Here is a 17,609-nt window from a genome sequence, read left to right as displayed (position 1 = left end):
TAATGATTTAACGTTAGCCATCACTGAGAGGAAATAAAAAGTACTATGTTTCTTTGTTATTGTTTACTCTATTTTTTAATATTTTATTTTTTTTTATTTTTATATTAAAAATGCATATAGCAAATTTTGTTGATATAATAAATTATATTTTTTTTTCTCTATAATTTGATATCCACTTTGATATTTTTTTTAATATATTTTAAAATCTATACTTGTACACGTATTCAATGATTTTGTTATGGATAAGTGATATGTGGATGTTTGAAAACATAGATAACTACACGTAGAATATAAACATGGAACGACACATGTGAATGAGTGTGGGAAGATAAGCATGGACGGGTAAACATTGACGGGTAAACATAGACGGCAATTTGTGGACGAGTAAAATTATGATTAAAATTTAAAATTCAGCATACTACATATCTCATGGTGGAGGACTGTGACGAGCTCGAACCACCGCAGCTTCATTGAGCTCATCCATGACGATGTTGAGCTCGGAATCCATGGTGTGGCTCACCGGGAAGAGGAGCTGACTCGTTTTGACCGGGGTTTTGGAGGAGGAGATGACTCGTTTTAACTTTTTGGTTTGTTTAGCTTTGTTTTCATCACTCAAGCTTTTTTTTCTCGACATGTACGTTGTAGTTATTAATTTGTTCATCCTTGAAATTGTGGATACATTGGCATCCATATCACAGTCTTTCAATATGTTACATTTGTAATACCCTATCTATTCTAAAATGTAAGATGTTTAGAATAATTTTTATGTTTCAATATATAAGATGTTCTCATCTTTCTAGGTAACTTTAAATTTATCGAAAACTGTGTAGCCAATCAAATTTAATAGTTTTATTTCGTAATTGGTTGAGTAGTTTTTACTTTATAATTTTAATGATATTTTCTAGGTAAAAAGTAATTTTCTTAATAAGTGTGTACAACTCAAAACATCTTACATTTCAGAACAGAAGGAGTATCTATGTTTAGTGTTTGAGTTACTACTCTATCCACCACATCAAGCTTCAATTCCTTATCCACAAATTTAAGAGATCTCTTTTGTTCTTTATTCATGGTTATGTTAGCGTCTATATGCACAACATAATCAAAATCTTCTCGTCCCCGTCCACAGACAAAAATTGTTGTTGGATTTGTGTCCTTAAGTTCAACTACCGTGGAGCTTACTCTGATGAAGCTTCTGGAATTTTTACATTCATCTCCGTCCACGTATCCACCCGTCCACGCATCATCCGTCCACGCATTAAATGTCTATTAAGAGTAAAGTTGTCCACAGTTTGTTGCTGGCCCACAACAAAGTGTCTCGCATGTAAGAAGTGGCTATGAGCGTAAAGAAAAGTCAAAAAATGGCCTAAAGAGTAATCAACTCATTTATTATGGTTGTACTTGTCACTCGTTACATAGGCTCAACAAAATATAAGTAAATTTTAATTCAATTAGTTACTTTTTTCAATTTAAACAGAAAAATCTGAATATCTGTAATTATATGACATAAAACAAATACTAATATGCGATAATCATAAAAAAATGAACCAAATCACAAATACTAATATTTTTAAGAACTGATATCCGATCCAATCCGTTATAACCATATACTAGATTTTGACCCGCACGTCCGTACGAATATTTTCTTTAACTTTTACATTGTCCAGATTTTATTTTATAAGATTGAATATAATATTAAAAACTTTCTAATATTAAATAATTGTTTAATATATACTTTTTTAACACATAATTTGATAAGAGAGATCGATAATAATTTTATTGTGTTTTCAACAGTAATAATATTAGCCAATTTTATATATATTTGTCTTGTTATATTTTCTTTCCAATTGAATCAATAATGTAAATATACGTAAAATCATATTTATAATCAATTTTTTATTTTACATAATAATTTTCCAGTTGGTGATGTTAATTAATTATTTAAATGTGTTTTAAACATTTTTATTTCTTAGGAATAAATAGTTAGATATTGGATTCTATTTTTAAGTTATTTAAAACATTTTTAATTTGTAACATTTTAATTCTTAGAAATAAATAGTTAGGTATCGGATTCTACTTTTTAGACAAAATATTTCATATTAATTTAAAACATTTTTAATTCATAAAATATTTTACGATAAAATATTCAACATTAATTTAAAATATTTTAGAGTATATCATATTTGGTTACTTAAGATTTTATATTATGATTTTGTAATAGAACATTTAATTTTCTACTATGAAGTAGTTTTATAAAAGGAATATTCGTGTTTCAAATATTCTATTAACTATTTTAATTGGAAATTTGACATTATTTTATATATGTGATAGTATATATATGAAAAGAATCTTGTTGTTCATTTTAATTTTAAGTTTTTTAATACTTAATTGTTTATCTACTATATGGTTAGCCAAGAATATAGATTGTATACAAAAAAATGATTTTTTAGTTTGTTTGATAACAATAAATTAGGTATGTCGTAATTTGGAATGATCATATAATATTTATATTTATGAATTCGCGGGCAACCACCTAGCACTAAATTACAATAAGATTCTAAAATAGTAAATTAGATAACCCTTTTCTTTGTGTGTTTGTTGGTAATTCAACAGGGAGATGAAATTAAAAAAAAAATTGACGCAAAAGGGAGCCTGCATGCACTAGAAATGGTTGTAAGTGCTAGAAATGAATGGAGACAGATGAATTTGGAGGGTAAACGTTCTTATTTAGAAATGGCTGAGAAAATTACGACTCAGTACTACAAGAGTTACGCGTACCATATACGGTATAAAATTGACTTTTTAATTTATTTTGTTTGATTATCGTCATTTGAATTTTAATATTTTATCTTTTTTTATACATGTACAGTTGGTCTCTACTTATGTGATTAGTCAAATGAAGGAAGACAGCTATTTTCACCTCTACAATAAAGGAGAAGGAAAGGAGAATGCTGCAAAGAAGGAGGAGCAGAAAAAGGAGAAGAAACGAAAATTGAAGAGAAGAGGCTTGGTGAAAAAAAAAATATAATGATATATGATCATAAAAATTTTGCAAGATGGTCATGATTGTTTAAGAAAGTTAGATAGTTGATTGATCTATGGAAAATATGGTGATTGATCTTAGAACTTAGAGATGCCATCTTATCCTTACTGATAAATCCCATGATCTCTTGATAATTATTTATTGATGAACTGAAGTTAGTTAAAGAAAGTTCTTCAAGTCAGAACTTGCCAATTTGGACTCGGTTCAAGCTTTTCAGATGCTTGTGTCAGTCCGGTTTAGTTGTCATTCATAAACCTCCGGTTTCGATGATCAGATGAAGTTGTTGATTGTTTTAGTTTCTTTAATCCTATTTATGATACTCTTGAAATATCTTGGAATGTACACAAAGAAAGGATAACCAAACAGTTCAATCATGAAAACCGAACCCAAAATACTATTATCACGTTGCATGATATTCCAAGTTATATGGGACTCATCTTCACATTCCCAAGAGAATAGACAAAATTGAATATTGAAAACATATTTTATCTCTTAAGCTTTTGGAACCTTATCATTGTTTAATATTGTTGGAGAAAAGTGTGGCATTTCATAGCGGAGGTACATTTCTTTTTCATCATTATAAAACATTAAAAATTCCATTTCGTTTAGTTCATCTTCTTAGCCGCTTTGTATCTCTGGCAAGCTTGATTCACTCCTCATTTCGCTAACTCGATCTCTATCAAAAACCTTAATTTCATTCCCATATTTGTTGTGTGTATGTTGGTGATAAGATTTCATTTCGTCTTCTTCACGCAGGTTCAACTGAGAATACGGATTTAACAAAGTTGGAGTAAAGCGCGGTGTTTCATTCCTCATTTCATTAAACCGGTGTACGTTTTTTTTTTTTTTTTTTTTTGTTGAACAACCATTAAACCGGTGTACGTAAAAACCATAATTTCATTCTAATTTCTGTGTCATGTGTTTGTTGGTGATAAGATCTCATTTTACCTTATTCAGCAGATTCAACAGAGGAGATGGATTAACAAAGTTGGAGCAAAGCGCGGTGTTTCATAACGAAGGTACATTTCTTCTTCCCCATAATAAAACTTAGTCCCTCCGGATACGAATGTAAGATGTTCTATATTTTTATCTCATATACAAATGTACGATGTTTTGAGATATAATTAATGCATTTATTTTTAAAATTTAAACATAAATTGAAAAGTAAAATTGTGAGTGTTGAAATTTTATTGATATAACCAAAAAGTAACAATTAAAATAGTGTATTTTTTTTTTTAATATGTGTATACAACCTTAAACATCTTATATTTAAATCCAGAGGGAGTATTATATTTCGTTTAGTTCTTCTTCTTAGCTGCTTTGTACTATTGAAGAGCTCAATTCATTATCTCTGTAAAATTTCATTTTCATTTCTTTGTAGTGTATTTATTGGTGATAAGATTTCATTTTGTTTTCTTCACGCGGGTTCAATAGAGGAGATGGATTTAACAAAGTTAGAGCATCGTTATCGCACAAATCTTTAATGGGTTTCTTATTTATTTTTTTTAATTTTTTTATTTTCGTTTTTGTCTGATTAAAAAAATAAAAAAAAATAAAAAAGAACCAATCGCGGACCGTCACGTGTCAATAGGGCCCGTGAACAGTTGAAAAAACCCACCGAAAACGTCTTTTATTTGGCGACTTGGGCATACGTTTTTTTTATTTGTTGGATCTCCCTGTACTTTTTGCAAAAGAGACTCTTCTTTTCTCAGGGATAAAAATACTTTTAGAACAAAGACCGGGGTTTCATAACATAATTATATTTAATTATTTATTTTTCACCATCATACAACGACAAATGACACGTGTACACATGATTTAACGTTAGTGACAGAACTCAATTTATTATGGCTGTCTTTCTTTCTTTCTTTTGATCAAATATGTCTGTCTTTCATTGGTTACATTTATTAGAAAATGTTACAAATTTAAAACATGAACTAGAGGTTAACCCGTACAACTGTGCAGATATTTGTTTCCTTTTATTGTAAATGATAACTATATTTAAATTCCAACTCGTTATATAAGACATTAAATAGTTTTAATTTTCAATTTTTAACTCGTTATGTAAATACTCGTCATGCATTTTAAGTATTATATCTAATTTGTATTTCTTGTATTTCTATTATTATAAATTTTCAATTTTCCAACCCGTTATTGAAATTTTATATAATACTTGTTAAAATGAATAATTTGTTAGAATGGGTAATTTTTATTTCTTGTATTTCTATTATTATAAAATTTATTTGATTTTAATTTATTGACTTTAACATTTTATTATATGTAGAATTTTATTTTATATGAACTTTTTATTTTTATTTATTAGAACATTGTTATCTGGTCTAAATGTTTTGCTTCACATAAAACACTTTTGAAACCTTCTCTGTTACAATTTTCTAATAAGCAAAATCTTAGGTGATTTAATGCTTTAATATTAATACTTAGATGTACATGTTTTTACCAAATCTAATATGAAAATGAAAAAAATTTATGGTTAGTCAATTTAATCTGTCAAATTGATTATTTGAAAGATTTAGTTAGGTGAAAATCTTGTTATTATCAAGTAAAACGGATCATTTAAGAAATATTTTCATTATTAAATTTTTAGATTATATTTTGTTTTTTGACCAAGTAAAACGGATATTTCACTATATTTAAGAAAGGAGAATACCCACGAATTAATGGAAGGAGTTCATTTTCTTTACATGTTAAAGTTTATTGTATTGATGTGCCTTAAGTTTAAGATTTATCATGAATTTGTTGCACATTTGATTTAGGAAATTAGATATTAAATTTGGAAAAGACATGAAAACATAAAGTTAAAGGTAGTTCTTCAATGACAATTTATATTTGTACTTTTCTTTTAATAATATAGATGCGATACAATGAAGAAGAAAGATTACATTGTTAAGATGTTAGCTGGTGTTTTGATTTGAAAATGAAAAAGCATTCGACTTCTATAAGTTTCTAATGATTTAAACAAAAAGTTACTCTCAATGTCTAACATAAATTTTAGTTTTACATAAGCATTTACAAAATGCCTAACATAGAATGTAGGTAGATAGTGAAGTCAAACTATGTGTTGCCCTCTGATCGAACAAAGATAAGATGAGACAAGTAATTGCTTTCTGCCAAATCATGTATCGTGCGCCTGCTACCTCGTGTTGTCTCTTGCTCCACTTTTATGTAATCTCCACTAGATGAGAATCTATCACTCTTTTCAGCATCCTGCTTAGAACAACAACAGACATGGAGAATTTAGACGTCCAATGATACAAAGACGACCACATTCATCATATCCTATATTCATCACTCAAGACAGACCACCACCAAAAGATATGTTCAAGTTTTTTTAGTCTGATGACTAACTAATTACAAAAAGAAAAAAAAGAAAGAAGCAGTTGTACCTCGAGGAATCTCATCATTTGCTCTTCAATCGTACCACGCATGGTTAAGGTTTCTACATAAATAGGGCGTTTTGCGCCCATCCGATGAGCACGACTGATCACTTGCTCTTCCATGCTGCTCATTTATTCAAACATTTGTACGTGTAAGAAACACCATAGAAAATGAAATAAAAACGTTGACTATAGACGCTAAATTGTATAAGAGGCGTTGCATGCAGTGTCAAGAACACACGTGTTACAAAGCTCAAATGTTTGCTGAATGAAAAGAAATGTTCAGAGTCATACCTTTTATCCCAGATTGGTTCCATCAAGAACACATGTGTTACAAAGCTCAAATCAAGACCTAGCGCAGCACTTCCATCCATCAAAAGTGCCATGCAATCAGCATCGTTCTGGAACATGGCTAGATTTTTCATCTGAAAAGTTGAAATCGAAAGTTGATAGCAAGACAAAAGAAAACAAGAAGAGCATCAACAGACAAGTTACCTTCTTAAACGAAGGCATTGGACTGTACATTCCAGCAAACTTGATGCCAGCAATTTCCAACTACAAAAGCATGATTTACAATTGCTCAAAGCTTTCAAACACTGAAAGAAAAACAATGACCTAACGAAATAAATAGTAATTCATACCTGTTGTTCAATCACGTGAATATGCTCAAGAAATTGTGAGAAAATCAGAACTTTATCAACAAGTACCATCTGAGATCTCAAATCTTGTTCACGAAATTCATGCCCAAAAAAGGCTTTCGAGGTACCAGGGTTATTCTCTTCAAGGTTGTCACAGCTACTCTTGTTGAAAGACAAAATGCTTTTACGATTACCCTCATGTAACTTTTTCAGTCTGTCCACGAGATAACTGACTTTACTGCTAGATGTTGATTGCCAGTCAGGATTCCAGTCATCCTGCACAATAAAGATAAAGCATTATGTATATTAAAATCCTTAGCTTATAAGATGGTTTATTTATACCCATATATACCTGATTATATGAAGGTTGTAACTCAATAAGATCCTTTGGCACAGGCCATTTTGGGTTTGGGTTTTCTGGTCGAGCCAACAGAGTTTGCATCTCATATAAGTATCCACAACCAGGAAAAGTACATCTTTCGCTATCAAGAGCAACGCAATCCAGGCATAGTAAGTGTCTACATGGAGTGATCACAGGAAGTCGGCACCATTCCCCACACCTGTTTATAACATTGATGGAACAAAAGAAAAATCAGATAATAGTGTCAAATGCCCTAAACTAATGACAATACTGGATTTAAGACATACCTTTTACAGTTGCAGCCACTAATAAGGCAATTTTGAATAGAAGAATACTCAAAGGTAGAATCGTCGAGACCACCTTCAACTAAATCATCCATTGTCTCTTTGATATCCTGACCAGCGTCAGTCATTTTAATATGCCCAGCCACACAGCAAGATAGTCTGACATTATTTATGGTAGCGTTTCGAAATTTCCACTGTTTAGAGTTAAGCAGACTTTCGACATGAGACGGGTCATTCCAATCAGCTAATAAGATATTACGCCTAACTGACTCCACTAGTTCATTGTAGCTTCTTGCATGTCTTGGAACGAAATTAATGTATGTCGACTTCTTGATACAGGGAGGAATCATCCGCAGATCTTTCTTTCTAGAACATATCATGTATCTCTGAAGCAGCTGAAGCAAACGAGAACGACCCTCCTCTATTTCTGCTTCAAATGGTCTAAGGATGCCAGCTTCCCAAAACTTTAGATTGTCTCCATATACTTCCTCGTGAAGAAACTTTAAAAGAGGTTGGAGATGCGAAAGCTGGCTATTTGGCGTGTTCGGGGTTGGTGTTCCAGTCAGTAACCAACGACTAGAAGCTGTCAGAGAAACAGCCATTTGGAATTTATTTGTCAAACTGAGACTAGAACCAAGAGTGTGTCCTTCATCTAGCATGATCCTCAGCCAGTGCACTTGGATCAATGGGCTTTTCTTCCGAGGATTCCATTCAGCACTTAAGCGACTAAAAGTTGTGATCACAACATCATAGTCCCAAGCCAGGTTGTGCGGAGAAAGCTTCTTATTGTCAGTCCAAACGAGGATACGTAGCTGACCAGCGCTGACATGTTTATCGATTTGTGTTTTCCAGTGATCAACAAGATTCGCAGGCACGACTATTAGAGTTGCTTTTGACAAATACAATCTAAATGCATCCAGCGGCTGACAGAGAGCAACCTTGAGGGCAGGTGAGTCAAACACTAAGTTCTCAAGAAGCTTTGGATAAAACCATCTAGTGACACCCTTTTCAAATCTACTTGTTAGACCAAATGCGTGAAACAATCTCTGGTAACCACGGACATTAACTGGTGGACCTGGTAAGCCAACTGTTTCCATCAGTGAGAGCTGCTCGATAGAGCGTTTAGCAAGCCAGATTAAGGCTTTATTTACGTTTGAATTTACTGAAGACTTGTGTTTCCTAAGGACACTGGTGAAGAAAGAAATATTTTCATTTTCTTCACCGGAAGCTCCCTTAGTATAAAAACCTTGCAAGTAATTTATTGGTTGAGATCTATCCCATAATTCTTCAGGATCCTTGCAACTCTGATATGCAGGGTCAGCATTGTTGCTACAAAACCATGCAGAACCAGTAACAGATACACCGTCGTCTACTATTCTCCGCCACTTTGAGCAAGCATCACACTGTACCCAAATATCGCTTTCCACATCCGAACCAGTTGGACCCTTTCTCTTACAACCAGTTATCCTACCAAACTTCTTCCAACTACCACTTCTTTTAGCTTCCATCACTTCAGAGAGCTCAGATACGCCATTATATACAGGCAAGAGATTTTTTCTGACATTACTCAGTCTACGTTGATCTTCTAAATCAAGGATAGTTCCATATTCGTTTTCAGAATTTGTGTTCTTACACTCAGAAGTTTGACCATCTGAACCCATCAGGCTAGCTTGCTTAAGAGGCAAAGATTTCGACTCTAGCAACGGACTAAAAGCTTCCAAAGAAAGCTGGCTTCGAAAGCTACTTGGACTTAGAAACCTCTTTACTGTTAACATTCCGTTAGAAGTGATCTGGTCACTAGTGTACTCATAATAACCGCATTTCGTGTCATTTTTATGTGTACACCAAATTACAGGAAGTCCCTCAGGCGGATCAGCCATTGTTCCCAGTGTCTTCAGTATAAGTGACAATGCTGTTATCGTCTTACCTAAACCTGGTTCATCGCAGAACATTCCCCCTCGAAAATCCTTGACCATGGGGGCTTCCTCAGTGGTTATATCACCAGACACAACATTTATGTAAAAACTAAACCCATCCTCAGTACGGAATTCCAAGTATAGGGGATGTGAGAAAACCTCAGCTTTCCTCTCGCGCTCCAACATCCAACCAACTGCTGCCTGCTGATGAGGAAATAGTTTAAGATTCATACATGGCACGATTAGAAAGGCCAATGATTTAAAGAGACGGCAGACTCCTGCAACGCTGACAAGATCTTTCGGGTTAAGTTTCATCATAATGCTGGTCAAAACGTCAGCTGGGAGATCCCAAATGCCAGTTGCACAAGAGTCATTGGATGGTGATACTCTAGAAGAATCTAAGACACCACTATTTCCTGGACTGGGCAAGCTCTGAAAGATTTCATGTAGTTTAAATAATCTTCTTCCTGGAGAATCTGGGGCATTACAGTGTAGTTTGCAACCAAACACATGGCAGTCTGATAGATCCCATATGGCCTTTATTCTTCCATTGACCTCTTCCCAAATACTTTCCCCGCCAAGGATTGAGCTTCTCAGTCCCCAGTCACAGCTGCAAAGAACTGGAATACATTAGCAAATGAAAGAATTGCAACTTTTCACGCTCGTTCACAAAAGACGTTCACATTCATATAGCATATGATGTATTTCCAAAGGGATACATAAGAAAAAGGAAAACAAATACTCTATCCTATACAGATATTCTCAGTCCTATAAAGGAAGATAAGAAAAGTGTGTACGAATATTAGACTAGATGATATCCAAGTTGATCGGCAACAAGGAGGAGAAAGAAACAGCATTGCTTATGCAAAACGTGAACCCTAATCAACATAGCTAACAGTAGATTACATAAGCAAAGACACGTGAGGCACACATCAGAACCACACACAACATCTGTTTCAGTATATGAGCACTTATTCGCACTAAACCTACAAAAATACAGTTAAGAAACTGTCCTAAGCTACAGAAGGTGGGACTAAGTTCCAATTGAGATCGTCTCTGAACTTTTCCTAAATGTATAAGGAAGAGTGGAAGACACTAGGGAAAGTATCTATAGATATTGATAGGTAACAAGGAACAAGAAACAGCATTGCTTATGCAAAACGTGAACTTTAATCAACATAGCAACCAGTATATTTCACAAGCAAAGACACGCGAGGCACGCATCAGAATCACACACAAAATATGTTCAAGCATTCAGCACTTATTCACCCTAAACCAACACAGCTACTGTTAAGAGACTATCCTCCACAAGGCGGGACTAAGTTCCAAACGAGTTACCTCAGGTGCTTAAACAAGGCAGCAGCAGTAGCCTGGGACTTAGGAAACTGCCATCCCGACCACAATGCAACAGGCATATAAACATCCACCAACACCACAGCTCTCTTTTCTCCACTCTCACGCTTATCAGCCTTCACCACTCGACATTCGATCTTCAAACATTTATTAGCAACCAAAGCGTGAAGTTGATTCACTACGCTCATGCTTCCATTCACCATGCCTATACTCCTCACCATCTTCCTCCCCCGTCCATTGCTCTTCTCCGCCGAACAGATTTTGCTTCCGGATGAGCCTCGTCTGTTCGATTTCTGAGACTTGCGGCGTTTCGGTGTACTCTCCGATCCACAGTTATCAACATCATGATCTCCTTCGAGGATTTCCGGAGTTAGGTATTTGGGATTGGAGGTGGAATTGACGAGGGATAAGATCACGCCGTTATCGGATTTGAAACCATCATTGGAGATCAAACAAGAGGAGCCTAATGATAGTTCATGCGGCGAATCGACGGAGACAACGGCACGGAGGAAACCACAGAGTTTGTGATCGGAATCGATGGAAGCTGCCATCGGAATAATCTAATCAATCGCGAGGTGGAGAGTGATTTAGGGTTTGTAAAAAGATCTCATCTTTCTCTTTCTCTTTAACGAACAAAAAAAAGAACACGAAGCAAAAAAACCAAATCTATAAATTTATACGGGCGAAAATCTTATCTCTAGTTCTCTCGTCCACGTCAGCAACAAAACCACGTACGCCTGCGTAGCAAATCAGACAGATGCACGTGTATCTCTTTTTTGGTCACGTTTTTTCCCGGCAAATTAAATATATTAATAGATTTACAACAAAATAAATCATTACATTAATATATAGAAATTGAAATGTAAATAAACAAGCTTTTTGTGCAGAAAATTTGTTCAAATAAATACAACCAAATTTTGAACTTTACAAAACGATTCTAAATCGTTAGACAAAAAATTGTATTTATGAAAAATTATGTTCTTAGGAAGTGACGAGCGATTTTTGTTGTTAACCAGTAACGTTTTTTTATTAGAGAGATTCTCAAAGCAAATACATAACCTAGCTCCCCACGCTTTCACTTATTTGAGGTTTGAGATCAAATTAAAAATCAACGAGACATGAGTCTTTAACCCTCACACGAAACTCCCACAAATAGCATCAGAACACAAACTCAACCACCTCACAGAATCGAAACTACTGAGAGCTTTTCTCCAAGTATGCTTTCCAGCCTTCATCTCGATACTCACGAGCCGTCACTGCAGGGTTCTCCGCCTTTATGATTCCCCTTCCCACTATTATAATGTCACTTCCCCTCTCATTAATCACCTGAAACATCACAAGAACAATTGAATTTATGTTTCTGGTTCAGATACTAAATATGAATACAAAGGTTTGGGGAGAGAGAGACTCACAGAGTGTGGAGTGTTGTACTGTTGACCAAGTGCATCACCACCTTTCACCATTTGAACACCAGGAGTTGCATGGATCATAGACGGATTCACATTTCCGCATTTCCAAGACGCCGGGTTAACCGAGATGAACCCCATCACGAAATCTGAATGAGCCTCTGCGATTTTCACTGCTGCTGCAGTGTAGTCTCCTGTGGCTAGGTTACCAGCAGAGCTCATCTCAGCTAGCAAAAGCAGACCCTTACCACGTTGCAAACCCTGAAACCATAGAATGCCCCCAAAATGTTAGTAAGAATGAAACAGCCAATGTTAAATACAAAACATACCTTCAACTTGAGGCCATCCACGATTCCTGGCCCTGAGATTATGTGAGCGTTTATGATATCAGCCCACTCTAATATCTTAAAGACACCTCTGCAAACAAAACGCAACAGATACACTATGAAAACTCGAAAAGACATCATCGAAAGAACAATAAATGAGGTAACGTATAAACACATACCCTTCAAACTGCATTGTGACAGTGTTGCCAATGTCTGCAAACTTGCGATCCTCAAATATGAGAAAGTTGTGCTTGTCTGCGATCTGAATTAACAATAACAATGGGATCAACAAAAGTTCCTAAAAGGGTTTAAATCCAGCAAGCCAGCTAACCAAAAACAGCCAAAATGGTGAAAAGACTTGTTCAAAGGATTCATCTTTCAATCCTAGATATTAGAATCTGGTGAAAAAGTAGATGTGCAGAGATGCAAAGTAACATTACCGCACGGAGTTTGGAACCAAAGTCAGAGGTGAAATCAGGCAGGATATCAACATGTGTCTTCAACATACATATCTCTGGTCCCACCTTCATGAACACAAACAAAAGTCAGATGAAAGTCTTCAACTTTTGATACATACTCTAAGAAAACAGAGACAAAAGATGAAATGAATCTTCACCTTATCAGCGATGTCAAGCAACTCAGCAGCAGTACCAACATCAGCAACTAAGCAAAGATTAGTCTTTTTCTCCATCATAACCTCAAACAGCTTCTTCCCCATCAGATTCTTACACATCTCCGACCTCTCCTTAAACCCTAAAGCCTTCACCTTAACTTTCTCCACACACGGAACACTAACCCTACGATTCTCCTCCAGAAACTTAAGCAAATTCGCTTCAACCTCCTCTTCAACCTTCCCCTTCTCCCTCAAAACCCTAACCATATCCGTCAACCTAATCATCGAATGCAGCCTAATCCCATTCTCCTCAAGATTCTCCCTCCCTCCCTGCTCCCTATCAATCAACACCACCGCGTCGCTAACCCTAAGCCCAACGCCACGGAGAGGCGCCGCCGTCTCCAGCACAGACCCGCCGCTAGTCACGAGATCTTCGATTATAAGGCAAGTCTGATCCTTTTCGAAGACTCCTTCGATGGCTTTCGAAGTGCCGTAGTCCTTGATCTCCTTGCGGCGCATGAGCATGGGGATGGAGTTGGAGACGGAGACGACGGTGGCGATCGGGAGGGCGGTGTAAGGGACGCCGCAGACGACGTCGTAGCGGGTGGATGGCGGGAGGGAGGAGATTAGGGTTTGGGAGATGAGGGTTAGGAGGGAAGGGTAGGAGACGATGAGGCGGAGGTCGATGTAGACGGGGGAGAAGATTCCGGATTTGAGTTTGAAGTTGCCGAACTTCACGGCGCCGATCTCGTGGAGTTTGAGGATCAGTGACTCCATGGATGCTGGTGATGATGACATTGTTTGAGAGGCTTTGAGGTTTTGAGAAGTGAGAGGAAGGAGCAAGACTCAGCAGTGACTGCGCCCTCGCTACATAGTGTGTGTGTGGGGTTTTAAATACTTTAGGTTTTGTTTTTATTTTTTTTGGGTTTCGCTCTATTTTCACTTTAATTCAAGAGAGAAAAACAAAAATAGCACTATATCAAGTTTTTGTTTTCAAACTAACACTTAAGGTCAAAAGTCACAAAAATAACACTTAATGTTTTATCAAAAGTCATAAATTTAGGGTTTAGAGTTTAGAGTTAAAGGGTGAGGTTTATAATTTAGGGTTTAGGGTTTAGAGTTTAGGGTTTAGGGTTTATGGTTTAGGGTTTAGGGTTTAGAGTTTAGGGTTTAGGGTTTAGAGTTGAGAAATGAGGTTTTGGGGATAAGATTTCAAATTTTGAAAAATAAAAAAATTAAAATTTTCAAAGGATAAACTTAGAAAGGTGCTATTTTGGTCATTTTAGTTTTTGAGTGCTATTTTTGTGATATAAACTTAGAAATGTGCTATTTTAGAGATTTGCCCTTAATTTAATTTAGAGATTTTTTTTTAAATTTAACAAATATCTAAATTTTGATTGTATCAAGTTTTACTAAATAATTTATTAAAAATGGTATAAATAATTTAAAACTTGATAAGAAATAGAATTTCAGTTAAATATACTAGATTATCGTAATAAAATCATCAGAAATGGTTTATTTCATTAACTCAACAATATTTTTTTCAAAAATAGATAAAATATAAAATCATTTTATAACGATTTTGATGAGAAATTAATGAAAACAAACTAGAGAAAAAGACAAAAATAGCACTAAATCAAGTTTTTGTTTCCAAACTAGTATTCAAGGTCAAAAGTCACAAAAATAGCATTTAATGTTTTATCAAAAGTCACAAACTTAAGGTTTTGAGTTAAAGGGTAGGGTTTGGGATTTAGGGTTTAGGGTTTAGGGTTTAGAGTTTAGGGTTTAGGGTTTAGAGTTTAGGGTTTAGGGTTTAGAGTTGAGAAATGAGGTTTTGGGGATAAGATTTCAAATTTTGAAAAATAAAAAAATTAAAATTTTCAAAGGATAAACTTAGAAAGGTGCTATTTTGGTCATTTTAGTTTTTGAGTGCTATTTTTGTGATATAAACTTAGAAATGTGCTATTTTAGAGATTTGCCCTTAATTTAATTTAGAGATTTTTTTTTAAATTTAACAAATATCTAAATTTTGATTGTATCAAGTTTTACTAAATAATTTATTAAAAATGGTATAAATAATTTAAAACTTGATAAGAAATAGAATTTCAGTTAAATATACTAGATTATCGTAATAAAATCATCAGAAATGGTTTATTTCATTAACTCAACAATATTTTTTTCAAAAATAGATAAAATATAAAATCATTTTATAACGATTTTGATGAGAAATTAATGAAAACAAACTAGAGAAAAAGACAAAAATAGCACTAAATCAAGTTTTTGTTTCCAAACTAGTATTCAAGGTCAAAAGTCACAAAAATAGCATTTAATGTTTTATCAAAAGTCACAAACTTAAGGTTTTGAGTTAAAGGGTAGGGTTTGGGATTTAGGGTTTAGGGTTTAGGGTTTAGAGTTTAGGGTTTAGAGTTTAGGGTTCAGAGTTGAGAAATGAGGTTTTGGGGATAAGATTTCAAATTTTGAAAAATAAAAAAATTAAAATTTTCAAAAGATAAAATGCTATTTTGGTCATTTTAATTTTTGAATGCTATTTTTGTGATATAAACTTAGAAAGGTGCTATTTTGGAGATTTGCCCAACAAACTATTTCTTTTTTTTACACAACATTTCTAGTATAGTGTTTATTTTTACTTTTACCATGCACATCTATATTTTGAAAATATGTCTAATAATTTATTTGTACATCAGTGAAAAATTAAAATATTCCTTTTCTCGACATGTTTGTTATTTTGAAAATAAGAGAATTCATATAACTATTTTAAAAAGTTCAAGAACCTTTTTTGAATCCAATGCTCCACTTTCGCATAAAAATGTTTAATCAAAACAACTTTATTCTTAACAAAGACCAAAGAGACATGTTCTGTCTATAAAGTAGATACCTAAAGATAAAGTACAAAAGGAGATGATGCGGATGATGATGACCAATAACACCAACCATCCCCACATAATACAAAATATTACAGGTTGAAGAAAAAGTGTACTAATCTAACATACAACAAAGATTCACTTTCACTTATGATCTACATCGAACCAGAAATAGAGGTAAGCTTTGGAATACATGACTCTAACACGCTGCAGAACCAAGTGTCCGCTTGTCGAAACAGACTTGGCACCTCCCTCGATCCTTGTCTGCAAAACACTCACACTGTTGCCTTTAATCTTTTCAACAAGAGCTTCCTTCACTTCCACATGGCTCAATATATCTTCTTCTTCTTCTTCTTCTTCATCTCCAGCAGTGCTGACGATTGGGCATGAGAGATGATCCAAAGGGTTTGTTTCGCATTGAAGCACACATCCATCAATGGTTACTCTTCCACTCCTATGAAGCAAGCAGCAACCAAGCTCGGCTTTCACTGTTAAGTTAGCAAGCTTGCAGGTTGATAGCAGTTCCAGGGCACTGCACAAGAAACCCAACAATAGAAAAAAGTATACCAAAGAACTTCTAGGACGCTAAACCTCACATAAAGCATCAAAAGAAAAAAAAATTGACTTTAAAAGAGAATATGAGCTCCAAACCTGTCTGAACCTCGAGAGCAGACGAGGGTGGTTTCATCAGGAGTCTCGCCTCCACTAATCTGAACAAAGCAAAGATGATATGAAACTCAAATACTATCGATTTCAGTGAACATTGGTACTTATGCCTTAACATCATAGCAAAGAAGGTTAAATACTATTTCAGTCTCAGGACACAGTTTTCCACTTAACTACAACTAGAGAGGACATTGTCACATTGATAAGCCAGCCTCTAAAACACTGAAGTGTTCTAAGGTGCATGCATCAGTACAGTTATGATTAACTAACTATCAACCATATTCTGCAACTCCATCTATTCACCATATATCACATCATACTTCCAATAGCTTTTCAGAACAGCTTACCAACTCCATCTATTCATCATATGATGATTACTAAGACGAAAGAGGCGGAGAATCCCATAATCAGTGGATGGAGACACAGTTGAATCCCAAAATCTTGTCAGACTTTGCAGTCAAACTCTCTAAGATGTGGCATTTTTTCTCGGGGCCTAGTAAGGGCCTCACTACAAGAAAACATAATCTTAACGAAGGCGGTTTTCCTCGTTATTTCGTCGTAAAAGAGGCTTTATGACGAATTAGCGAGGAAACGCGTTTGCTCGTTACACGTCTGTCGTAACACATATTTCCTCGCTAATTCGTCGTAACTTGGCGAGGAATATATTTCGTCGTAAAGACGAAGTAGGGCGATTCGTCGTAAAGACCACGTCAATATTCCACGTAAGGA

At 34.8% G+C, this 17,609-nt stretch overlaps 2 protein-coding genes across 3 annotated transcripts; both read right to left on the bottom strand.

The window, feature by feature from the left end:
- Window positions 1-5,925: 5,925 nt before the first annotated feature.
- On the bottom strand, window positions 5,926-11,629 carry LOC106342011 (F-box protein At3g54460). Of its 2 annotated transcripts, none has more exons than XM_013780784.1 (8): window positions 10,973-11,629; window positions 7,722-10,244; window positions 7,426-7,633; window positions 7,077-7,349; window positions 6,931-6,990; window positions 6,730-6,860; window positions 6,445-6,559; window positions 5,926-6,265 (listed from the first exon to the last, which is right to left on the bottom strand). In XM_013780784.1, the coding sequence occupies exons 1-8, from the start codon at window positions 11,536-11,538 to the stop codon at window positions 6,113-6,115; spliced, it is 4,029 nt and encodes a 1,342-aa protein (XP_013636238.1). In that variant the 5' UTR covers window positions 11,539-11,629; the 3' UTR covers window positions 5,926-6,112. The 2 variants fall into 2 exon arrangements, with proteins under 2 accessions (XP_013636238.1, XP_013636239.1); XM_013780785.1 differs by having other exon boundaries at window positions 6,730-6,836.
- Window positions 11,630-11,986: 357 nt separating this feature from the next.
- Window positions 11,987-14,207, bottom strand: LOC106342956 (uridine 5'-monophosphate synthase). Its single transcript, XM_013782029.1, has 6 exons — window positions 13,336-14,207; window positions 13,160-13,243; window positions 12,899-12,981; window positions 12,723-12,810; window positions 12,400-12,654; window positions 11,987-12,313 (listed from the first exon to the last, which is right to left on the bottom strand). Exons 1-6 carry the CDS (start codon window positions 14,128-14,130, stop codon window positions 12,182-12,184), a joined length of 1,437 nt encoding a protein of 478 aa, XP_013637483.1. The 5' UTR covers window positions 14,131-14,207; the 3' UTR covers window positions 11,987-12,181.
- Window positions 14,208-17,609: the final 3,402 nt, after the last annotated feature.

The sequence above is a fragment of the Brassica oleracea genome, chromosome C4 (assembly GCF_000695525.1).
Source record: "Brassica oleracea var. oleracea cultivar TO1000 chromosome C4, BOL, whole genome shotgun sequence".
Taxonomy (NCBI): Eukaryota; Viridiplantae; Streptophyta; class Magnoliopsida; order Brassicales; family Brassicaceae; genus Brassica; species Brassica oleracea.
The sequence above is the reverse complement of the archived record's forward strand: the minus strand, read 5'-3'. Positions and strand labels throughout refer to the sequence as shown.